Here is a 25,677-nt window from a genome sequence, read left to right on the forward strand (position 1 = left end):
AGGCTGGATGCACCCAGGCTTCAAATTAGGAAAGATCCCTGTCCTGTGCCAACTCCCAAACCGTAATGGTCACCATCTGGGAGAGTGCATTGGTCTGGGCCAAAGCTGTGCCAGGAACTTCACCAGCAATATAGCTATGTAGATTATTGGGGTCCAGCTTTAGTTCCATGTCCTGGCCCTGTTTAGATATCATATAGATACAGATTGGCTAGTATAAATCTAGCTGTTGAGTCTAAGCCTCGCCCAAGATCATGCCAGGTATCTACTGAAAGAATAAATATGTTTTTATTATTTCAGTTTACTAACAGTGTAAATTTGTTCTTTCAAATATAAAAGTCAACTGTTTTTCAGCTTGCATATCCTGAATTGCACTTTCTTAAATAGGGCAGCACGGGAAAGCTCAAAGGATGACACCTATTACCTTGGCCTCTTACTACTGTTGAAAATAGAGGAGATGACAGTCTTGGGCAGACTGGGACAGAGTGATCTGGTTGGCATATGTCACTCTTGCACCATAGATACTTTCTTGCCCTTCTCTTGCCTCCCTTTCATCTTGATTTTTATTATATGAAGAGCTCGTTGTTGTTTCTCATTTTAATACAGAGAGAAACAATCTTCCAAAGTACATGAGGGGAAATTTATGAAAACACCTAACATGTATAATTTGTACTGTGAACATTTTCAGCAAGGACTTTTATAGCAGTGAGATCAATAATTCAGTGGTGGGTACCTAATATCTGTTGCTGTTGGTAGGGTAAAAGTCTGAAACAAAGCGAGCGGATTCCTAGCTCTGGTGTGCCATTTACTTTCTTCCCTAATCTCCACTGTGCAGGCTGAGAGGGTGAGGATAATTAGCCATCAGAGCAGACTCATGGCATGTGGTGAACTTTCCATCACTCAGGGTCCTTAGATGATGCTTGGCCGTCTTTTCAGAGAAATATGCTCCAGCTCTACAAGAAGCTATTAGAAACCTCATGAGGCGAGATTCACGCTCGGTAGGAGGTCGGAGAAGGCTGTCACAATAGTCCCTTCTGGCCTTAAAACCCCACCAGTCCACCCACCGACCTGGAGAGGACAACGCTTGAAGGTCTGGCCTTCAGAACATGTTCCTGCCTAACTCTGCAAGCTGTTTTTTTTATTTTTTATTTACATTTAACTATATGAAATAATTAGCCAACTAATTAATCCCGTTTACAAGCTTTGTTGGATTCTTCAGCTGTCAGTCATGCCCGAGCCCGGGGCCGGCATGGAGTCTCAGCTCCCTCCTTCATCTGACTTGGTCTCCATGGCTACAGGCTGCATCTGCTGACACCCCACTCTCTATTTACTGCTTAATTAAGAATTTCACGCTCAGCCCTTATCTGCTGCTAAGAACAAGAACACACTGTTAAGAAACTCCAAATTTAGGCTGCTGCACAAGGAAAGCCTTTCTTGTCGTCCTGACTGCGTGGAGCCTCTTTAACTACCCTCTTGGCAACTGCGCTGCCACCCTTCAATCAAAAATCATTAAATGGGGCAGAGATAATGAGCATGTAGCATATCAAAAGGAGGATGTTTGCTCGGGCTAAGGAGGAAAAGCTGTAAGGGCCTATAAGCAGCCGCCACTTCAAAGGCAGAAGGGGCTGATAAAGAGTCATTTGTTCCTGTTTGACTTATGTAAAAGGTCTGGTATGTCGGAGTCCCGTCTCGCAGACGCGGGTCCCCCCTCTCGGTGCTCGTGTGTCAGCAGTCAGGCAGCTGGGCACAAACAGCATCAGCCCAAGCATATAATCACTTGACTCCGTGCCGACAATGGGCACTTGTAGGGGGTGGCGGAGGGAGGGCTGGGGGACAATGGGAAGACAATTATTGCAGCTGCTCGGGAGGGCCATAATTCTTCCCGCAGAAAGTAGTTGGCTCTTGCAGGGCGTAGGGGAGAGCTCGAGCGTATTAGTCATCCTCCGACTTTTGGAAGCACTTCGCCGTGCCGGTGGGGTTTCGACAGCTGCTGGTGTACCGCCTCTTTCCAATAATTGTACATTCTGGCAGGGGTCAACTTACTTTTGACCCTCTGCTTTTGTGCCCGTCAGAAAGCCTTTTAGGGCAAACTGCGGGGAAGTGGCAGGGGTGCGTTACATCCAAAATTAACGTCAGTAAATATGTATCAGATGCCAGCTCATTCACAAGCAGGCTCCTGAATTCACACAGCCTTTTGCTCAGGCCTGCATGGGGGAGAAAATGGGGGAGAAGGGGAGGGAAAACCCCATGACTGAGAAGATATTGTTATTCAAACGAAGCGGGCAGCTGAATGAAGCCACCTTGGCCAGCAGTTTGCGTCGGGCTCAGGCTTTCTCCATACCCCCTTCCATCCAAAATTGCCTGGTGTCATGCAATTGTTTGTTTATCTTTGAAGGAGAAAAAAAGGGCTGTCTAACACAAAAGGCAAGAAAATATACCGTATGGAGGGGATTAAAGGAGTTAAGTTGCCCTGATGCTTTGCGTGCTTGCAGTTTTGTAAATTAGGCTTGGGCATGGGACAACGCAGGGGATGCTGAATGGGAAGAAATAATTGTAATGAGAATGTTTCTGCTATGTGGGCTACCTATGCAATGATCCTGTTAAGAAAGGTACTCACTGCTACCTACATACATGAAACCCTGTTTAACCAACTCATAAGTCCTTTTCAAAAGAATCTTTTCAGACCATTTTAAAGGAACTGGCATTAAAGGACAGATAACCCCACGTCCCTGCTGGATGCTGGGTGAAGGGGAGATGAGGAATCTTAAGGCATCCCATGCCAGTCATTTCGACATCATCAGCTTTGCTTTGACATTATTCAGTCTTTGTAGCATCATCCTGATTTTCTCTGGGGCACCCCATGTCTTGAGAGAAGCGTTCCTCAAAGGTCACTGATGGGCCCTGAAATTGCTGTGTGGCTCTCCAAAACACTGGTGGGTTCGGGCTCAACCATGTTTCAGGAGAGTGGTCCTAACATGATGTGACCATGCTGAATCAAAAAAAAAACTTATTGTAACAAGGGAGGTGGAATGAAACGTCACACTGGGACATCTGTGATATTTTTAGGAGAAATATCATGTGTAAATTACAATAATAACATTATGAGCTTTTTAAGTCTGTTACAAATACGAGCATATGGTGCCACAGCGTGGTACTGCTCCTTGGTTAAGGTCTCTGGGCAATACTGGAGTTGGCTAAAAACCAGAGAGATGTTGTTTCCTTTCTGTTCACTTTTGAAATGTTTAAACCATTTTCTTTTGGAATGAAACAAAGTGTTGGCTTGCTTAATCTCCAGATTTTTCTCGGCTTTTTTCTAAAATTGAAGTGCTGGACACAAACGTTATTGAAAACATCACTGAAAGGATTATCAAACTTTTTATTTACCCCAAATACATTTTTCAGTAGACACAACGTTGATGGAGACGGGTCATCCTGCTGACTTTGCTCAGGCTGCTCATGTGTAAGTTGTTAAGAGGGCCTGAGGCTCAACCTCGTATTACTGCTGTGTCAGAAGCAGGTTTACAGTTTCCATAGTTCTTCAAAAAAATAATTTGACTACCCTTATTGTCTTTTCTAAATTCCTAAAGAATGATCTCACTTCCATTACACTCTGTGGCTTTCTATAATTGCTTTGTATTGGAGAAAAAACAGGCCCTTAAGAATGTTTGTTTCTAATACTAAAATACAGAAAATAAATAAACAAAGATATTTTCTGCAGCCTTATTGCTCAGGGGTAAAGGAGAATCCTAGGTGAAAGACCTAAAGAATGGAGTTAATTTGTTACAGAGGACTGGCTGTACAGACAGCAGTCTTTTCTTTCAGCTAGATAAAACTCACCCTGTATCAGTTGCTGCAGAAGGTCAGTTGACCAGATGTGGGCTGCTCAGTGGCCTCCATGAAATGAAATGTCAGTTCTTAGCAAAAAGGTGCCCTTTGTAACGGACACAAAGAGAAAAATCAACCTTCTCCTGGCAGAGGAGCTCCTGTCCTTCTGGCATGGCAGCACAGAGACCAAAGTATGTACCAGTTACAGAAATAAGATGATGAAGTGACCTTATAATCCTGTCAGGGATGGTCTTTTGACTATGCGATCTCTGCAGGAGGAATTTCGTGCCTTCACCTCTGTCTCTGCAAATATTAATCTGCCATAAGCAAGAATCTGTGTCCATTAGCCCAGATTTTTTTTTAATTTTTTTTTTTTAAAATCTCTTCCCCTCACTGCAGTGTCCCCTTAATACCATATTTCTGGGTACCTCCTGCAACAGATCCTGGTAGAGGATGGCATAGCATCCTATCCCAGGTTCTCCAGTTTCTAGAGGTGTGTCTCACTGTGTTGTTGATTTTGCTGTCTAAAAGTTTTGATTTCTATGTGATGTATGTTAGCCCAATGGATGTTAAATAGCATGGAGTTGCTTGTTATTTGTAAGTCAGGCTATTGGAGCCATTTATCCTAGTTTCAGCCCTTCCTAATATCCACAGGCAAAATTCCCCGTCACTGCAAAGCTGATAAAAGACCAAGTTGCTCCTCCTTCATGCTCACTCAAGGAGCCCTGAACCAGAAGAAAGTTACTGGGACTATAGTCGACACGGCCTGTATTTATGATTCACAGCCCAAACATCCAGGAAGAGCTGTAATAAGACAGAAAATTGATGAGCCTTATAAAGGTTTTATACAACTAAACCCCTGGAGCCTTATAACTACATTTTGTGAAGAGTCACCTTAATTCAATGTTTACTAATGACGTCCTTCGTCTGTATTGCCTATATCTCTTCCTGTCCTGTACAGAAACAATGATAACATACTCGGCAGCAAAACAAAACAGCCAGAAGAACTGTGTCACTGTAGTCTTGATTATTCCCAAGGCCTGTATCTCTCCTGTTTTGATCAGGTTTTAGGAGTATTTGTGGGAAATGGCGACAAAATACTGCTGATTCACAACCATTGCACTTTACACCCCATCGATATAAATAATTGTGCGAGTTGCAGGGCTGTGGAGAATTCAGCCCTGGATTCCTGCACTCGTGGAGGCTGTAAATGACTTATGATGGTTTGAATTGTCATGCTCTCTGGTTGGATGGCACTTCAAATATGAGAAACTTTTATCCTTGCCCTGACTCTGGACATGACTGTGCTGACTTAAGTCTTAACAGTTCCTTTCTTCACTGTGTAAGGGGACTGAACCCCTTTATGAGGTCTATATAGCATATTGATCAAGTTTTATGTCCTCTCAGGATTTAATTAGAACAGCTTTTCTCTGAACAATACAAACATCCTTAATTAGACAATTGCATTGTAGTGTCTGCAAAATTAAGCAAAAAAACCCCCAACAAACCTGGCAAAATATATTTATCAAAAAAAGGATAGTGTCAGGGCTTGGTTCTCTCACTTTTCCTAAGACCAATGTAATACCTTTGGCTCCTGATTTGCCCTGCTATAAGTGAAAAGAGAAGGAAGGCCACCATAACCATAGAAGTACCCATAGAAGACTATTGCCTAAAAGTCACATGAACTCTGTGTCAAAGACTTTAAATTAGCATCTTCACGTCATTCTTTCTCCTCAAAGGTTCATCTCGTGGCCACCCAAATCCATGACGCTGTTCAGTTTGAGCTCTATGTGATGGTTTGGGGCAGATTGGCTTTACTGATGTATGGATCAGATCACAGCTACCGTTGGGAGAGAAGGTGTCACGGAAGAACAGGGCTGAGCCACCTGATTACTAATTAATCAGACATGAGAAAAACCTCATGGAATCAGTTTCTATTTAATTATGGAAGCCTCATTTGGCATAGGAGCATATGCTGCTAACTCAATCGAGTGCTTTTAACTGACATCAAATAGTAATTATCAGAAAGAATCAAGTTTTTTGATTATTCATACTAATTTATTGAACACTTAAAATTAATGAACCTCAGTTATTTTAAATTTGCTCAGTTGCACTGGGAGAAAAAGAGGGAGGTAGGGAAGGATGGTTCTCACATTGTAAAAGTACAGAGACTTGTTTAAAGATAAAATAAGTAAATTACAATATGGCATGAAATCCCATCGGTGGATTGATACACATGTAGGAAAGTTCCTGGCATGTTCTGCAACTGAGGAAAGTTCTGACAATGGCTTCATTTATACAATTCTTCTACCCCCAAAAAAATCTTCCTATGACATTTTAGGGTCACCATAAGGGGTTGAACAGTGGAGAGGAGATTTATGTTTGTCAGAGTGTTTCTATTTTAACCTACGGTTGTTCCAGTCTGGTGACTGAAAGGAAGTGTCTTTATATCCCACTGGAGATGAAGAGGAGGTAGCCTTTTAGCTGGGTCTGAAGCAGTTTTCTCCTGCTCCTCTTAGTTTGATTTGCATTATCCTGGCCCTTCTCCTGCTGACAATATATTGGCACAAAGGTTACAACTGTGGTAATTGCTTCTGACCTCTTTTCACAGTAGAGAACACAGGGTCCCTGTCTTCAGTCTATAAAGTCTGACTAATTAAAGCATCTCTTTCAGATAACAGATTTGGGGAAAAAAAAAATCAAAACCAAACTACAAAACAAAAGCTGTAATTCGCTGTTTGAGCCAGTTAATACATTATGCATTCAATGGTGTAATATCGCTTGTGTTAGTGGAACTGCTGTGGATTTATAGTGGGATAAATGAGATTCATGTTCCAGCTTAGAATTTCTGATTGTTGAATGTTTTCTTTTAGCTATTTCTAATGAGTTGTCTTGAGACCCTCTGTATCTGTAAATTAAAATGTGTTTGTTTAATCCTTTCACAAAGCACAGAAAAGACAAAAATACTTAGAAAACACATATAGGTGTTCTCAAATTTGTTGTTGTTGTTGTTAGAAATGTAAAATGTTGTCAGAAAATCACAGGTAGGAATTGATTTACTATGATTTTGTTGTTGTTGTTTTTAATTTGTAAGGCCTTGCTGTAACTCGCTACAATTCTCTGTGTTCAGTCACAGGAGCTGACTTAATTCAGGTCACACTGAAAGAGAAGGAAAGAGTATCTTTACCTACCCCAGGTGAGTGACAATCTGTGTCTGAAAGGCTTGGTCTGGGAGTCACACCATTTCTTTTTTACTACTTTTTCAGAAATAGATTGCTATTTTTCACTTCAATATTTTGTACATTTATCAACCCAACAGGGGTTCCTGGCATTCATTTAAGCATTTCATTGAGCCATATCTACCATTGCTCAAGATAAATGTGTGATTCCACAGTATAAAAGACTATAAACTTTTGCTAAGAATTACCATAGCAGATCAGAAAGGTCATGGAGAATGTAAGACTACAGTGTATTTTAGTGCTCCATAGTGATCTTAGTGTAATACTGTGACATTACTGCACAGTTACGTGTCGAATCAGACAGAAAAATACACCAGAGACAAGGGAGACCTCCAAAGTTTGGTCTTAGTTGCATAGCTGCCTTGCTGCATATTAACAACAATATATAATTTATGTGGCAATAGGGTTTAGAGACCTTTTTGGGGAGAGTTTCCCCCTGAACAAACAGGTACTGTAAAGACAGACCCAACCTTAAGGATCTCCACTGGGTTTAATTTCTCTGTGTTTCCCTGTGCTGGCAACAGAGGGGTTTTCTAGTTCACAGCGTTACTGAGCTGAGCCTAGTCCGTCCCCCCCCAACTTAGGCATGAACTTGCTCCTGTGTTTTCAATACCTAATGAAACCCTCCTCAAGAAAAAAAATGCTGGAATTTCCTTTACAGTGGTAGGACAGAGGTAGGTGCTTGTAGAGGCCTCCAGAGGGAGGCCCTGCCTGCGTTAGTTTAGGGCTTACTAAACTCAGTGTACAGGATTTCCCCTTGAAGGCTTTTCTTCCTCTCTTGGTGGCAGAACAAACTTAGGCAATTAATTTATGAAGACTGGCTCATTAACTGTCTAAGATACAAGTGCAAGTTAAGCACCTACGTTCTGTGAACTTAATTTGTCCCAATATTTTCCTGGTGCTAAGGCTCAGAAGTTTCCTTTTGGACTGAGCTGAAAAATAAATCTTTGGGGAATGAGCAGGAGTTACCACATGTCTCAGTCAAGCTGCTTTTCCAAGGCAGGCCTTAATTACCCCTTGCAGTGGGAAGACTCCTTCTTTTCTGAGGGCTAATAAGCTTTTGAGAGTTGATCACTCCTTTTTTAAAATCTTTAATACTTTGGGAAAGAATAGAAATTCCCATACCCTGGGAATTCAATCTCCTTTCTAGAACACTGGGGGAGAAAAAAATGCATGAGAAGAGTTGGCGCTTTCTGGTAAGGTTAGTTACCATTTCGATCATCTGGTTTTGCCACCAAGTGCAGGTGACTGGCTTTTATTTTCATTTGTTCATCTTACTTTTGTATTCAAAGTGCTCAGAGCTTTGGATGGCATAAATAAAAATATTATAAGCAGTTGTTTGTGAAGTGTATTCACAAGGCACAAGCTAAGTCTGACAAACCTCAAGATGTGCTTTGCTTTTGATGGGTCCCAAAGAATTTGAGTCTGTTTTTTTCAGCTATCTCCCTGCCCTGTAACTCTGAAAACATGGTCCTGGGAGAGATCTTTTTTTCCCATCAGGCAGCTTCCTTTAAGCATGGAAGATAAGAAAGAGCAGTTAGTGTTGCTTCACCAGTGACAAAAGGAGGATGTTAATGCCACAGATGCTTGACTATCAAAGAAATGGTAATTCTTCCAGCTACTGAAAATGATAATTCTGTCTTTGTATGTCCTGTTTTGTAGTTCCTTCTGATACTGTCTTGAAATGGTCACACCCAGAGACATGGAATGATGTGGAAAAAGGCTGGGGTGGATCCAACTGCACTGTCCCAGGCCCTGGGGAAGACGTCATCATCTTACCCAGTAAGGAAGGAAAGGTGTTTAATTTCTGTAGGGGCACTGGGATCTGTCGACATTAAGATATGTATTTGTGTTGCAACACAGGCTCCCTGGCACTAGTGTCCCTTCTAGTGTGTGCAGAACACCACAATTGTTCCTCGTCACATTGAAATCTCAGTTACAGTACAAAAGTGTGATTTTTGGAAGGGAATAATCATTCTTTTCCATTTACACACATACACAGACACACACAGTTACTCATACTGGTATACAAGCTTAAGTATACTCAGGGACTTTATTTCAGGAGCAGAGAATTTGCAAGACCCGGAATCACGCCTCATGAAAAGCTCATCTCTTGACCCACCTCTCTGTGTTTTGTTAAGGGAGCATATTTTATCTTTCCACAATTGTACTACCTTCCATTTTATTTTCCTGTTGCAATTCCCACTATCGATGATAACCTCTCACACCATTTGCTGTGGATGCCTCCTAGACATTTTAGCCTATGCCTGTATTTCAACCTCAGACTTGAGTTACATTTAAATCCCAGCTCAGCTTACAACCTTATTGCATGAGCAACCTTCTGAACTCTAGCAAATATATTAGGTAACTTGCAATGATATCTGGAGGAAAAAACTTCTGATAACCATTTTACATAATAGCTGACCCTGCTCTGATGAGGAAGTTGGACTAGGTGAGGTCCTGAGGTCCTTTGCAGACATAATTATTGTATGATCCTATGAATACTGTGTGATATGTGCCTGACATACTCTAGTACCTGGTGCTGGCTCCTCTTCATTTGTTTGAAACCAGATAAGTCTCTCTATGTACCACAGCTCCACTTCTGGATATAGGGATGACACTGGTCCCTGTGTCTTCCTCTTCTGCCTGTTTTTGGCTTATGAAGTCTTTCTGGAAGGAAGTTTCTGTTGCTTTGTGTTGGCATTTGGGCATGGAGCCTCAGTCGTGGTCAGGGCTTTGCTGTCCTGTGTCATCAAAAATAATATATATAATTTTAGGTTATATTAAGAACTATGTTCAACCTTCAATAAATATTTAGCTTAATCTTCAGTTTTCTGATAAATTTGAAATCCCCCTATATTGTTTGAAATAATGCTTTTCTTCACTTTTTGGGGGGAACTTACATTGAACTGAAGAGTAGATAATTTCCATTTTCTGATTATATCTCTCTTTCCTGTCAAACAAGCACAATGTGTTTTGTATTGGTTTTTTTTTTTTTTTCAGTTCTGCCATCTCACTAGCTATAATGCATAAATGTGGTTAAGTGTAAGTTCAGAGGCCAGAGAAGGCAAAGAATTGTCCCTCCAGGGTTTGCTTATCTCCTGTAGGTCCTGTGTCCTATGTGCATCTAAGGTAACAGTAACCACATATGTTTAGGCATCTTAACCAGTTCCTTGTCATCACAATTAGTAGAGCTGGAAGAGTTACTGAGCTGACCAAATGTGGGTATCTAATGTGAATTGAGTTGTTCTTCACTGATGGTATTATGTAGAGCTCCAGAGCTCAAGTCACTTGCTTGTATGAAGATATCTAATGTTGTTTGAAGCACTCCAGGAGCATCCTGCCTAGCCAGGTGAAACCCTAGATGGTCATAGGGTGTCCCCTATGTCATATTTGCCAGTCCTGTGTGAGCTCTCAAATATCCAAGAGCATTTCAGAGAGTACTAAATGCATAAATGAATTTACTATGGTGGGACCTTAGACACCTACATCCCACTGAACCTCATTTCTACATCCCACTGAACCTCATTTCTACATCCCACTGAACCTCATTTCTCCAGAGCATGTTCAGCAGCACCTGAGGTGTGAACCTAGCTTGCAGTTAATGTATGTCCTCTGAACCATGACGTGAAGGTCTACATCTGTTTCCCTTGACAGTATAAGTAACACTAGCATTCATATAAAGGTCTTGCCGGTGAGAAGCTGTACCAGAACAGGGGATTGACCCTCAATATCCGAAGTACAAATGCAGCACCCAAAATGCTGGACTTGCTTTCCTCCTCCAACAACATTACTCCAGTACTTAATGTTGAACATGTGCCTGCTCGCCATTCAGAAACACAGAAAGTGTCCTTTCTGTCCTGTGCTCCCTGGTTCTTACTTCTGTCTCATCTCCGTTATATCTGACCCCTTATGGAGGCATTAAACAGTGGGGCATTTCCCATGCCCTTTGCTCTCTTTTGGATCCTCTTGCCATGGTTGGATTTTGCATGCCGTTGCGTATTTGGTCCTTAAGAACAAGGTCAGAGATAACACCAGATCATCCGTTTCAATTTCCTGTGTATCACATTATAACCAGTTCACCAATACCAGCCCATGATTGGCAAAAGACCAGATCATTTCAGTCTTCAAAATCACGCATCAGATGCAGATATGAAAAGACACAAAGGTGCCGCTGATAGCTAAGACCTCTGCACGCACAGTGAGTTAATTATGTGGAGTGTGATCAGGAGGTCACAGGACCTAAATCATAATTTACACAGAAACAGAAAGTAGAAAATAAATAAATAAAAAGAGTTGGTTAAGAATTTGGAGTTCTGTTGTTTAGATTAGATTAAGAGAGTGGAAGCTGGATGTTGTGGTTGTGATGGTCCTTTGGTACATTGCAAACTCACCTATAAATAAAACTGTTCTGTGCTTCCTGCAAAGGTGAGTGTAATCCTCTCGATAAAATACCTCATTTTAGCTGGCACATGAGATATTGACGGTGGCCTTTGTCACATACCACAAGGCCCTTTATGACTAAGCTGTGCCTGAAGCATTGCACGTTGCTGCCCACAGCCCAGCCCAACTGATCTAGTTCTAGGACTGGAAACAATACTGCTGCATCAGCATGCTGGTATACCAGAACTAATTAGCTCTCCTGAGAGGCAAAGCTCATTAGCTCAGGTCTGGCGCTGTGCAGCATGACCGCACAGCCTTTGGGGTCAGAACTAATGTCTCACAAATTTAGAGCAGTTCTGGTTTGGTCAGTTTAACTGGGGAATGTCTGCACTGTGCTGCAGGGTGTAGTATAGGGATTCTCTTTAGCATACTGGTGCCTACTGGTTGGGAGGCAGCAGGGTAAGGGTTGGACTATTAGACAGGTTCTGTGTTTTACCATGGACAGGAATGTCCTCTGCCTATGGGGAATTGAGGGGCCGGGACAATAAAGTTTGCCCAAAACCAGAATGCAAATTCATGCCTGAGCAGCAGGATGAGACTCTGGGAGTTCCCAGTTCTGAATCACTGTGTTCAGCTGCTTAGAGCAGGGTGCTCCACAGTGTACAATAAAACTGTCTCTGCTCTTCAGAGGAGCTTTACTGAACAGAAAAACCACAACAAAATACTTAATGGATGAAAAGGAAAGAGGCAAATGATAAGTGAAAATGTACTGCCTGCTAGGACCGGTGCAGAGCCATGCTCTGTGACTGTCTTCTTCCCATCAGTGATAAAAATCTCTAAGCTCCCATCACTAGAGTAGATATGTGTGTTTAGTTGGTGTGCAGAGACTATTCTCCTCTCCAGTGCTTTTCTGGAATTCTCCTTCAATTTTAGCCCAAGAACATAAACACGAACACAAGCTGTCTATCACCCAATCTATTTTGAGAGAGAACTGCTCTGTCGCATGTCTGCCTTTTCTGAGCATGCTCACTCTACTTTCTTTTTACCCTCCCTTTTCATTCTTGCTGGCTTGGAGGTGTTGAAACACTTTTTCACAGTGGGAGTCAACAGAGTGCAGGGTCTTAAGTTGGAGTCATAGTCATCAGTGGTGTGATAAGGGCACTGGATTTGTTGCTCAAATGAAGGCACCTAAAATGTAGTTAGGCAAGATGAATTTTCTGTCCTTTTGTCATACTTTGTTTTGCTGCCAGAAATGTGTATATGAGTTTCCAGTTACAAGAAAGTCAACCCCTTGCTTGGATCCAAAATCTTAAATGAAATTGACAATTTTAAAAATTTATCTTTAATTGTAGCATTTTATGGATGTTTCCCTTCCCATTTCCACTGGTTTGTGCATATCCTGCTAAACTGAGAATGACTGCAGATGGCTACAGAAAAGTGAGAGTTTGTCCCCATGAGAACAACTTTGTGCTGCTGTACACACCAAAATAAGTTTTTGCAATACACTCCTGGCAAGGTGCAGCTGTGTCTCACTCTTCACTGTCTTTTAGTTACCTAAAATTTTCCTCTGGGAGCCATCCATAATGATTTTCAGGTTGAAAGCCAAGCCATGGACCTACTTCTGGTATGCTGTGCGTTACTGGGTAAGTCCTTTCAGCCCCCCCAAACCAGTTTTAGAGTCTTATAAAAACAAATAATAGATGTTTAGTGCTCATTTCTAGCATGAAGAAGTGCAGGGGAAGACTTTGGTCTGGGCCTGATAGTGCTGAAATCTCTGAACGAATGTGAATTCCCAGAGTTCACTAAAGAGCTAGGGCACTGCCTAAACTTGGCTAATGAAGGCTTCAATTTGCTTATTTAACAAAATAAGCAAAATTGCATCACTAGGGCTGCCTCATGGGCTGGACTCAGGAAAGTTTGAAAAGCTAGAAAACACCTCTATTAGCAAAATGTTCATATTAAACCCCAACTTTTTGTGTCACTACTTGGTGTCTGCTTCACATCTAGAGGGTGCTTTTTGGAGGGCTTGGAAATCAGGGTCATGTACTATGTTATTCCATATTTTGCCCTGTTTTGAAAGCATTGGTGGGACATCAGGAGTTCATAGACTTCTTTGTACAAGGATGAGTTTCACTTGCAACAGAGGTGGGTCCCTCATGTTAAAGTGACTTCTAGTGTTGGTGTGTTACAAGTTCCTTCAGTGTCTGGCTCCATAGAGGATAAAAGTCTCTTCCAGCCCCAGCTGGAAATCTTTAGCTCAGGCTTCAACAACTTGTGCTTTTATCTCTGGAGGTTCATCCTGCAGAGCCACAGCCATCCCACAAGGACCTCTCACACGCATCGGGCTTCAGCAGTCACACCACCTTCAAAGACAAGCTGGATAGTTTAGTCATGCCATTCTGGCGGCCAGCAGTGGCATTAGCTTTTCAAGCCCTTGGATTTTCAGGGCTTTGGTTTATGGTTTTCAGTGTGACACACTCCTGATGCAGCACGCTCTGGGTAGAAGGAGAACGTGTTATAATTCCAGGCAATGGAATGCTGTTTTGAAGGGTATTGATATGATATCATGTAGCCTCTGGCAATTTCTCTCTTCTTTTTTTTTCTCTCTCTTTTTTTTTTTTTTTCAGTGGTGGAATTCACTCTGTTATTCATTTTCTGATTTTGATTTTCTTTGAACTTTTTCTGTTTGAAGAGATGAATGCTGGAGTACTGTATCTCATATAATAGCTCTTCTGTTGTGCCTGATTTCCATTCAATGGCATGCTATGGTGTTTTATATAGTGATGCGGTTGATCAAAGGCATTTTGTGTCATTGCTGGAGTCATTAGCGGCTTCTCAATGTTGTACGTCTGAACATTAAGACTGTGGCATACCTGTGAGCTTTTGTGTGAAGAAAGTATATATATAACGAAACGTAGCCCTGTTTTCAGGCTCAAACTATGGTTTCCTGGAAGTGGTTGCTGCCATTACGTGAATGTCTTCATGGGAGAAAAACAAATTCTGTTTGTCTTTCTCTGAAGGTAACTCCCTTGAGCTCAGTGACCTAAAGTTTATGATTTTAACCACTTAGTCATCATCTCCCTCTACTACATAAATGAGTGTATTCTGTAAGGACCGTGTAAGGAAGTCTTCTTTGAATCTGTTTGCTTTTCTCCTCAAGTGTGGAAGGACTTTTTTTTCCTCAAAGGAGCGTTCTGTTATTTCTACAGAGCAACGTTTCACCCTCCAAGGACTTCACACCCCAAGCATCACATCCCAGAGTGTTGTTCTTTTAAACTGAGGAAACTATAGGTTTGCAGAGATATCTCTGAATGGGGGGATTTCTCACTCCTGTGTTTCAGGGCTCACATGCATGATGCTACAGTTACAGAGCACTCAGCATTTCCTTTATAAAACCTTTTTTAGAAAGATGTGCAACTCAGCAAAGATATCTGTTCTAGACTGAAACTTGACATATAAATGGTATGCCTAGGAGCACTTCTTTTTTTCCTTGTAAAAATGTTTCAGTCTGTGTTTGATGAATATACTTATGGCCTTTGTCAACTGCAGCTTTTTGCCACATTCTTGAGCTGTGATTTCACAAACTAGATTCCCCTTCTGTCTGAGAGATATCATTTTAACAACATCTTCCCCCTTATTCTCTTCTCTGTTTCATATCCTCACATACTGTGCCTTCACTTCCCAGCTCTGCAGGGCATAGGACTATACCTGTCCTGTAAAAAGATTATAGACAGGAGTTTCTTCATGCCTGTAAAAATGTATCGAGTGCTAACAGTATGGGATTTAGGGGAAAAAAAAAGATTACGCTTGCTCTGTAGAGACTTATTACATCTGAATGCTGTGAAAATTTTGCATGCTTGAAAGATGCTTCAGCCCAAGGATGCAGGGAATTTCTTTTGAGATGAGGTGTTCAGAGTAACCATGGTTGCTGCAGTACTTGGCATAGTCCTTGAGAACAGAGGTCCTGGGCTTTCAGGGTGTCCCTTGCTGATGTCCAGAGAGAAAGAAGAAAAAAAAAAATAATGGGAAAGGAAAAGGTGGGATGACTGAGTTACAGGGATAAAGTAGAAACACGTATGTAGAAGAAACAAACAAATCTGCAAGCAGAGCCCAGACCATGCAGAAGTTTTCTCTCCCTTGAAGCTGTCAAAATTCAGGGCTGCAAAACCAGAGAATCAAAAACTAGGAAATGCTATTATTAAAGATAGTCTACTCATATTTTTTTCAGTCCACTTCTGAGTGTACTTTGTGTAGGTTTTGATTATGTTTCCTATAAACAGCGCTTGGAAAAATTCTTAAACCTTTGTGCTAAATGGTTTGAGTCAACCCCTAATTACATCTTTGGGGGAAAGGACTTTCCCTGTGCTACCTATTGCATGGTCATTTGTGTCTTCATCCAAAGCAGCTGCTAATGGCTATAGGCAGAAGCAAAACTGTGAAGTAGCTGGTCCACTTCCCAAGACACTTCATGGCTCCTCCTATGTTCCACACCAAAACTGTTTCAAGTGGCCCATTCTCACCACTCTGTGAAAATCCATTGGAAAATACGTGTGTTCCTTAATCTCTCCTGTTTTGTATACCTGTTCCTCACAACAAATGCATACGAGATCAATGAAAGTCACAACAAATCTCCAGGTAGAATTTGGCAGCTGTCATTATGTTGAAGGTTCTTATTTTCTGCCAGCTATTTCAATGAAAGTCACAATTAGATCACCTCACTGAACCCTTTGTTAAGGAAATACCTTGCTTTTCCTTCTTCCAGGGACATCCACTGACTCAGAGATGCACCATACCTGGAAACTGTTACTCTTGTCAATAATGAAAACAGATGGAAACCACGATTTAAGGGCCTGAGCTGTTTTCCAGTGCAATCAACTGAAAAGCTCCTAGTGACATCAAAAAGCACTAGATGAGCCCTGAGGGTGGAATTCACCTCTGTGTGGTGGGCTACCTCTAAACGATACACCATTTACATCCTTCCTCATGTCCTACTTGGAAAACTTAAGTGGCATTTAAAAGGTTCACAGGCTGCAGACTTGCAGCTTTAGGAGGCAGCAATGACGTTGCCGTTGTGCTCAATTGACAGTTCCCACTCTGTTCTGCAATATTAAAATAGGCTCCTTGTTTTGTCCTTAAGGATCTGAGGGAATGGTGCTTCTCCTGGTGACTGTTAACTAATTTAATAGTAGGGAATGAGTAGTCCTGTGAATATAGAATTGAAGAAGTCTGGCTTCCTGCAGATTGTGTTCACGTAAGCAAAGCTTTCCTCTTGGTTGGCGAGGAAGAGGTGGGCTTTTATACACAAAACCTGAGAGCAAAGCCAAACTGTAGAGAGGGAAAAGCAGTGACAGGGTGGCATTGGAGGTATGTTGTGGTGTGTGACTTCTGCTTGTCACGCTGATCGCTGCTGGTAACAAGGTGGGGACCTGAAGGCTCTTTGTGCCATGAAGCGCCTATGTGACACCATTGGATGTTTTCACTTCCATTCATCTTGTTCTCTTCAATGCCATGAGGGAAAAATGCTGTCTGGACGCAGCTTAACTTAGTCCTGGTTCATTGCATTGGGTGGTTTAACATTTATTTTCATAAACGGAGCCAGATTCACCTAGCAAGACTAACACACCTCTAACTTGCTGCCCATCATATGCATTTTTAAAGGTTCAAGCAATACTTGATGAGGCTTAAGCATGGAACAATATCATTGTAAATATGATGTTTTTATTAATTTATCAGATTACAGCCACACCATGGAGCCTCAGCTGTAGATGAAACTCTCTGGTTGTGGATGCTGCACAAACACACAAGCCCTGCTCTGGTAGTTCTAAACAAAAACAATCTGAATAAAGCAAAATTCAAGCAAAGCTAACATTATTCACCTCCACACCACGCTTTTTTGGCGAGTAGTGTTGGTAGGCTGCCATTGTTCTAAACAACCCTCTGCTTCGTTTCTCAGACCGGACCATCCTGGTAGATATGGCTCTTCCCCCTCTGAGAGGTCTCTACATCCTGGGGACCCTTGAGTTCCCCAGCAGCTCCAGCAACGTCCTGAGCGCAGCCTGTATTGTGGTGCTGGGGGGTACGCTGAAAGTGGGTAAGTGAGCAGCCTGTCTTCTGGATGCCTGGTGTTTTTTGTTTTTTTCTGCTCTTGATAGATAGAGAAAGTGTGAAGAAAGACTGCATAGTGCTACTATAAACATGCTGCCATCCTAATGCCCCATAGCTATCTGGATATCTGCAGTGTGGACACCCAGAGTCCATGTTAAGCACAATGATTATCCACTGGAGCTAATTACCTGTTCATTTAATAGCAACATATTACAAATACTACTATCTTCAGCCCAGTGAAGCTAATGGCAATACTCCTGATCTCATCGTGGCAGAGATTTTATCTGATATGTGTAAAAGTCCTCCCTACTTCATGTGGGGTTGCTTTATGAGACAGTAATTCCTCAGGGCAGGATCTACCTTAGTGTTCAGGCAGTGCCTGGTGTCTGTGGGCATTAGTAAGACACTTTGTAGATGACACAGAAGTATTTAAAGCCAATATAAACAGAGTCACGGAGAATCCCCAGAGTGCCTGGAAATCCTGCTGTGGCATGAAACTGGCACAGCTGGATTCAGCACATTTGTTCCTCTCATCCCTCTGTACAGATGAGCACCAGGACTTCAGGGAGGTACCACCTTGCCCCTACTTCTAGTGGTTTCAGAGTCCCCAGTGTCACTGGGGCTGTTCCACATTATTTGCAACAGACAGGATTGATGTTTTTCCCCACAGAAGTAATTACGCACATAATTCCCTTTAAATATCAAGGTTCCTAAAGCCAGGCATTGTATTTACTTACAGGAATCCTTAGGACTCTGGGATCACATTGTTGATCACTGCTTGACCTTTCTCAAGGTTGGTTTCATGAACTTTAAAAAGAGAATTTGTTTGTGTAATCACCTCCTGAGGAAGTCTGCTCCAATATTTGTTTGTTGTTAATCTCAAGGGACTGTTTAGTTAATACGGTACTGGCCAAAAGAGTTATTTCCCTGTCTTGTGTTTTTCTTTTGAAAAAGAGGTTTGAAAGCCTAATCTGGGAGGTTAATATATACGTATACTTAAAAGAGGCTCAGTTGTTTCTTACTTACACTCTTTTGTACTTTAAATATGGTTTCATATTGGTTTTAAGAAAAAGCATGTGTTCATTGCTAAAAACACTTATTAAAAAAACATTGATGCATTTCTTTGCTGCACAAACTCCCCTCCAGCACATCTGTGAGTAGTAATGATATTAAAAGCCAAACAGGTATTTGCAGCTGTTGAATCATAGTCCAGCATCTTCTGGAGAGCTATCCTTGCTCTTGTTTCAGCTGTGAGTTGATAGGTGGGTAGAGACTTTGCAAGCTTCCCACATCTTACACTGGCTTCTACGATTGCTTGTAAAACTGGGAGTGCACGCTTCTTTTCCCTTCCTCTTTCTTTTCCCATGTGTTTGAGGCCTAGAGGTAGCTTCTTGGAGCCCATCTGTCTAATCCTGACTCTTCCATGCCTGAAGGAAGGTTTTGAAGCCCATCTGTCCAGTTCTACCACACCCTAAAGAAATCCTGACACAAAATAGATAATGAGACAGTTTAGTAAACAGATTTAATAGATGTGGACATCAGCATTCTGCATTGCCTGAGCAGGAGCTGAGGTTGACATCATGTGAGCCAAATCCCCAGGTCCTCCCTGTTGTGTAACTTCTCCACGCCCTGTTTTCAGCATAGAAATCTTTGGTCACATGCCGTTGCTTCTAATTCAGCAGCCTGGGCCAGAGACTTTCTGATAGAGACTAAATATTTTGTTCACTTAAACTGCTAGAGAACAACGATAAGTTCTAGAAACAAGTCTTACTTGGACTTTGGTGTCTTTCGGTGCACTTGGGATCTTATTGGCAGGGAAAACCCAAAGATGGTTAAAACAAGACTATAAGTCTATAGGAACTGAGTGATGGTGAGGAATATATAACAAAGGGGAAAAAAAAACCCAGTGTAAAATTGGAGTTTATGAAACATAAACAAGAACCTAATTAATTTTATCGAAACAATAATTTTCAGGGAAACTGGGATCAGAAAATACAGTGGTAGTTGGGAGATCAGAATTCTTGGGGCACCTTTGATCCTGCAGGGCCTGTCATTACTTTCCTCTTCAATGTATGATCACACTCCACTGTGAAATAATCAACAGAATCACTGGGAGATATGAGATGATTAAAGATCTGTAAAGGGTTGCAAGAACTCTCTCAGAGCCCTTGGACAACCCAGAAGTAAAATGTGTGGGTCTCTCCCCACAATAATTTCTTTGAGTGCTCCTGGCTCTTCAGTGTTGTTGGAGCCAGGGAGACTTTCTGATTACTTCTTCTCTAGTAGTCCTAGCTCCTGGATAAGAAGCTTCTTGGTTTCACTTAAACTTTCAAGTCTCTTCTTTGATGGTGATATTTGCAATAACATTTTAGAAACACCATTTATTTCTACCTCCTTTTGTTGCCATGCTGTAAAAAAAAAAAAGCTGTTTTCCCAGTTTATAGAAAGAGAGCTTGAGGTTCAGAGAGATTAAGTGATTTGCTAAATGCCATTAGCACACCTGTGTCAGAATAAGAAAAGAAATGTTGAGCTCAATATCTCAGAGGTTTTTTTTGGTTCTCGGCTAGGATGGTTCCATTTATTTTAACCCATAAGTCAGCATTAAAACACAGATGATATGTGCAGAAAATGCCCTATTCCACTGCTGCACAAAGCCCCCAGCTCCTGATAAGGCTGCAAAAAATGCTGAAGTTCATTTTGCACAAATTCATCCATTGGACTCATCCTGAACTCTGCTGTACTCAGCTGCTCTTTGCTGGTAGGTTATTTTCGCTTTTTATAGTAGAATTCACCAAGTAATTATCCAAATAGGATTTCTCTTTTTAGTCTCAACTTGTCACATTCTTTTTTTTGCATATCTCGTGATGGCTGCTTGTCAGTCATGTCACTCATTTGAGGAAAGAAGCCTAAGGTCATCATTAGCTCATGGCTTGATTGTCTGGAGATGAAACCCTGGACATTTCTTATGTCTCTTATCTTGCTTGTGGTAAGAGCTATAATACATTCACTCTTCTTCTTCTCAGTACTATTAAGAACCCCCATATTGACTTCCCAAAGGGTAAATCACTGTACGTCATGAAATAGCCATGTGTTAGTGATGATTAATGCTCAGCCTTATAACGACAATTAGGGCACAAGTGAGTTTCACCAATCGACTATCTTTTCCAGCTTCACCAGTACCTCGATTGTGTGGCTCCCATCTTCTTTAGCTGTAAGCTGAGTTCCATCTTGCAGTTGTATTGCATCCCTGCACAGCTATTCAACTTGTATCAAGATGGAGTACTGTTGATGTATTGAGAGCAATTTTTCAACCCTGATCACAGAAAAAGTGGTTTGAAAAGTTCATTGCACCATCTGCATTCCCTTCAATTAATCTCTCAGCCTCTGTCTGTTTGGTTTTTACCCTTTCCAAGCCACTTGGTTTCTTTTAACTGATCGTACCATCTAGGGAAGAGATTCGGTTCACACGTTTAATACATCCGAATTTAGGTGTAACATGTGGACATCAGCATGTGAGCTGGCTGTTTCAGTAGAGATATAGCCAATACAGTCAGTGGAGCCACTGCAGTCAGTAGGACTGGCCAATACAGGTACCTAGAGCAAATTGCAGTCTACACTGTATTGTCTGATCTTTGTTAGCTCAGACAGCCAGAGAACATGGAAACATCTGCATTATGAAACCTAAAAATAGCTATATGAATCTCCCTGGAAACATGGTTCAGTTGCCTAACTATAAGGATTTTGTATCACTTTGGGCACCCTCAGGTGTCCCACCTGGCCTTCTACTTCTGCTGAAAAAGCCACTGTTCTGTCATTGATCACTGTCTGTATCTGCCAACCTCACACAGCGGATTTGGAGGGCACTAGGACTCTCAGGTGGCATTAGGCATCTATATTTAGGCAGCTGAATCCCATCCTACATGTCTCACTTCTTATTCCTTGGACATTCATCGCTCACTTCTGGCTGCTGGTTCCTACTCCACAGCTGTTTGTCTCTCATCTCTTCTGTTTATTTGGCAGCACCACTTGTAGGAGGCAATCCATGTGATGTCTCCTTGTTCACAGGATGCTTTTCAAGGCTCCTTTGCAGAGTGCAGTCTGAACACCTGAAGGAACACATAGGAAAGGAGAACCAACACTAGGTGACTATCCAGCTGTGTCTTGACCACGAATAAAGAGTCTTCAGCCTTTCTGGTGGCAATATACCACAGTTTTCAAAATAGCTAGGTAGCTAGAGTCCAAGAAGTTTCGGATTCAGGAAACACAGAGTTGATATTGGAGATGGTAACAGCAAGATACTTAGCAAAGTGTATTTGCCAATGGAAGGGAGGGGATCTTATCTCAGAGATTTCCTTGCTCTTATATACAACAGCTGTTGCAGCGTCTTGCGCTGTAAAGAAAGGAAAGGCTAGAAGGGAGGAAACACCCACTATTCTAGGAAAGAATCGAATGGGTTTTGCTATGGAAAAAGAAAAAAACACAACAAAATACTGTCAGGAAGAACATCTGGAATAAAACAGAAACATGAAAACAATGGAAAATGCTTTTGAAACTCAACAGCAAACTAGATCCAGGCTGCAGTCCAGAATAAGTGAAAATCTGGGTAGAAAAAACGCACCTCTCTCTGTTATCCCTTTTAATTTTTTTCCTATTTTCGCATAGTAGGGTTTTATCCTCTCCAGAGGTCAGACCTGAAGAAAGATTATGAATCAGCTGCAACCATTGTGCTAACAGATCTGTGTTGTAATCCAGGCAGCTGGACCTCACACTTCTTCAAGAAAGTGTGTAATCAGTGGTGACTTTATTAGCAGCATAAGTTGTTTCTTATACATAGGATTATCATATATGGTTTTTTTTTTTTTTGCACTGTGTAATGCATGCATTGTGGTGCCAGCACTCCCTGGAAGAACATTAGCTTTAGATACCTCTTGCAGAAGGTCACACACCTGCAGTGAGGCCATTTGATGTGACATCTCTCATCAGACAGACAGTGAAGGCACAAACTGACTGCGCAGAAAGCCCAGCTTGTAGGAAGCTGCATGGTTGCTGCGTACACACCAGCAGATTGGCACGTGTCTGCACTGAAGAAATACCTGAGATATCCAGAGAGGACAAAACACTGCTCAGGAGCACTGCTCAGGCTGGCAGATATGTGTCGTATCTGGACAGATGAGCAAACCCTTCAAATTCCAGATAAACTTTCCAGTTGGAAGAACCTAGGTTTGAGGAAGCCCTGCCTAATTTCTGCGTACACTCTCTTTAGTCCCTCTTGACCTCTTCTGCACATCTCACCACACACTTCTGCCAGCTTCTGGTTCTAATTACCTTTTTTCTGGTTCTCTGCCAGCAGTACCTTATTATCTCACTTTATGATTAACCAGACTGCTCATCAAATTGGTAAGCCTTCAGTTGTAGTAGGAGTATGAAGCGGGATCCATTTCTGCATGTCTCGTGCAGGATGGGGTAATTCAACAGTTTGATGTGATCTTATGTGGGATTTGTTCACCACAATAAAGTGGGGCAAGTAGCCTGAAGTTTACACATCCAAAGTTCAGAGACAGACACTTAAAGCCCAGATCCTTCATATATGTGTTGCAGAGATTATGATTCCAATATTTATAGCAACTTGGTAGTTTACAAAACTACATATTATAAGAGCTGTGATTTCATATGCCAGTTGCTTCATAAGGTGATGAAACTTATCCAGCCCTGGTGACTTGTGTACATTAACTATTTTGAATTTTCCTATGAGTAAGTGGAGGTAGCTGCTGTTTCCATACCTTCATTTTCATGAGCCATTCTGTAGGGCTGTATTTAGACTAAGCCAAAGTGCATATCGCGGACCTTACTCAGCTTTTCCCTTTGTCTTCCTGTGTTCCCCATCCATTCACAGAGACAGCACTACATTTTCAAGACCTGTCATCTTACATTTTGAACATTCTTCACTTTCTTTCCTAATTCTTCACTTCCAAATTCTTGTTGACTTTGCTGGCCCATCTCTTTAATTTTTTTTCCCCCCATTTGTGTCACCTTATCTGCTTGCTTTCAGTATCTTCACACTACTTTGGGTCATTGATAAAATGTTTCATATGACAGGGCTTGCAAGACAAGACCTGTCTGAGTCAATGCCCCCATTCTAGTCAGTCAGCCTGTAAATTAATGTGTGCCATGTTCGTGTTGTACCAGTGTAGTTTGTTAATCAGAAAGTTTTGTGATACTAAGTCAAGTGCCTTGGAGAAGCCAATTATATTATATCAAAGCTATTATCTTTATCAACTAAACCTGTAGTCTCATTAGAAGATGATAACAAGGAAGTTTCACAGGACCTTTTTTCTATAAAACCAGGTTGATTGGCATTAATTATATCATCCACCTTTAATGATTTATTAATTGTGTTCAGAGTTGGACATTCCAGTTTTATTTACTTTTCCCCTAGAATCAGTGTCAAGTTGACAGGCCTGTAATTACCTGGGGCTCTTACTTTTATCTTTGTTTGAAATATTGGCACAATATTAGCTTTCTTCAAGTGCTCTGAGACATCGTGAGTGATCCCAAACTTACTGAAAAGTCCTCCTTAATAGTCCAACGAGTTTCTGGGCCAACTCTTCTGTAGCACTTGCATTCAAGTTATTGAAATCCATTGATTTAAACCATGGAACTATAAATGGAAATAAGCAAGTATTAAGATTATTTTTGTTCTAAATATAGTTAAAACAAGTCTAATTTTTCTACTCCTAGGTATCTCCTGTGCTCTTTTGTGACATATACCATTTACAGTTTCCAGCCACTGAAGCATTTCTGTGAATATTATCTTCCCATTTTTTATTTCTTTTCTATGGATTTAATATGGTGATGAGCTATTACAAATAGTTTTATTATAAATTCTTTGTTTCTCATTCTGATTAGATTTTTGGTTTGTGTGTTTGTTTGTTCTTTAACAAGGGTAACATTCTCTAACCTATTGTCATGATTTTCAGAATTAAAAATCACAAATTTTAGCTAAATCTAGATGTAATTCTTTTAAAGGAGCGATAACTTCCAGTTCAAGCCTTTAGAATTCACATTTCCAAGCATTTGTCTGTGATTGTTAAGCTGGAAGCTTACTTAAAAATGGTTTTGAAATTGAGCTGAGAATTGGATATATCACATATCTCTCTTAACTGACTTAACAAGAAGAAATAGTAAATGCTTTGTAACCAGGAGTAAAATAATAACACCAACAGTAATTCATAATGATAATTAATAATAATCCCCCCCTTTAAGTGATCATGATTAGGAAATAGTAATTGTGAATAACATTGTAAGATCAATATAAAGGTCTCCAAACATTTTTGTTGAGTCTTTCTTTGGTCTTCAGTGTAGCTCATAACTTTATCCCAGGGGGTAAGGTTGACCTGAGGATTGGGAAAGGTATGTTCAGGCTGAGTATTTTAAATCACAACTTGCTGTGAGGGTGAAGCAGGAAAACAATCACTCTGCATACAAGAAGAGACACAAATGTCTACGTAACTCTTCTGCTGCCCTAGGTGGATATTTGTTTAACCTAGTGCATCCGTGGTGAAAGCCCTTATCACTAGTTCTGCTTTGTGAAAGTGGTGTTTGTTTACAGCCCAATTCCTGGTTTACTTCTGTTCAAACCGCAGTTATGGAAGTTTAAACAAGAAAGTCAAAGATGGTTTGGATGGATGATGGACACTGTGAGATTGAATTCCCTCCATGTCCCCAGAGAAGATACGAGCTCACTGGTGTGAGATATATTAGATGGGGAGCATGCGAGTCTTGTACTGTTTGTCTTTTACCCATTTAAAAGCTGTACAGAGAATTTAAATATCCACAGATGTCAGTCAGACACTGGTAGGGAACAATGAATTTATTTATTGATTTCACTTAATTAAAAAATGCTCTTAAAGAGGAATGTTTCTTTAGGATATGAGATCGGCTCTCTTTTCCAAACTAGTAATTTTTGAATATTAAAAGAACATGACAGGCCAGCTAATTTTGTACAGATATGTATATATTTTTTAGTTCTACATCTGCTGCAGTTTTCTGTTGCATAATTGATTTAATCTCTAATTTTAAAGGAACGCTGAACTCTTTTACTGGACTCCGCATACATTTCTCCAGGGCA

At 41.2% G+C, this 25,677-nt stretch overlaps 1 protein-coding gene across 1 annotated transcript in view; it reads left to right on the forward strand.

Moving 5' to 3' along the window:
• Window positions 1-25,677, forward strand: part of PKHD1 (PKHD1 ciliary IPT domain containing fibrocystin/polyductin) — a 255,192-nt gene that overhangs the window by 146,630 nt on the left and 82,885 nt on the right. The window contains exons 49-51 of the mRNA XM_075049823.1: window positions 6,953-7,018; window positions 8,724-8,843; window positions 17,398-17,535. Coding sequence (XP_074905924.1) covers window positions 6,953-7,018; window positions 8,724-8,843; window positions 17,398-17,535 — 324 coding nt within the window. The remainder of the gene's footprint in view (window positions 1-6,952; window positions 7,019-8,723; window positions 8,844-17,397; window positions 17,536-25,677) is intronic.

This window comes from Buteo buteo, chromosome 17, assembly GCF_964188355.1.
Source record: "Buteo buteo chromosome 17, bButBut1.hap1.1, whole genome shotgun sequence".
In the NCBI taxonomy this organism is placed as follows: Eukaryota; Metazoa; Chordata; class Aves; order Accipitriformes; family Accipitridae; genus Buteo; species Buteo buteo.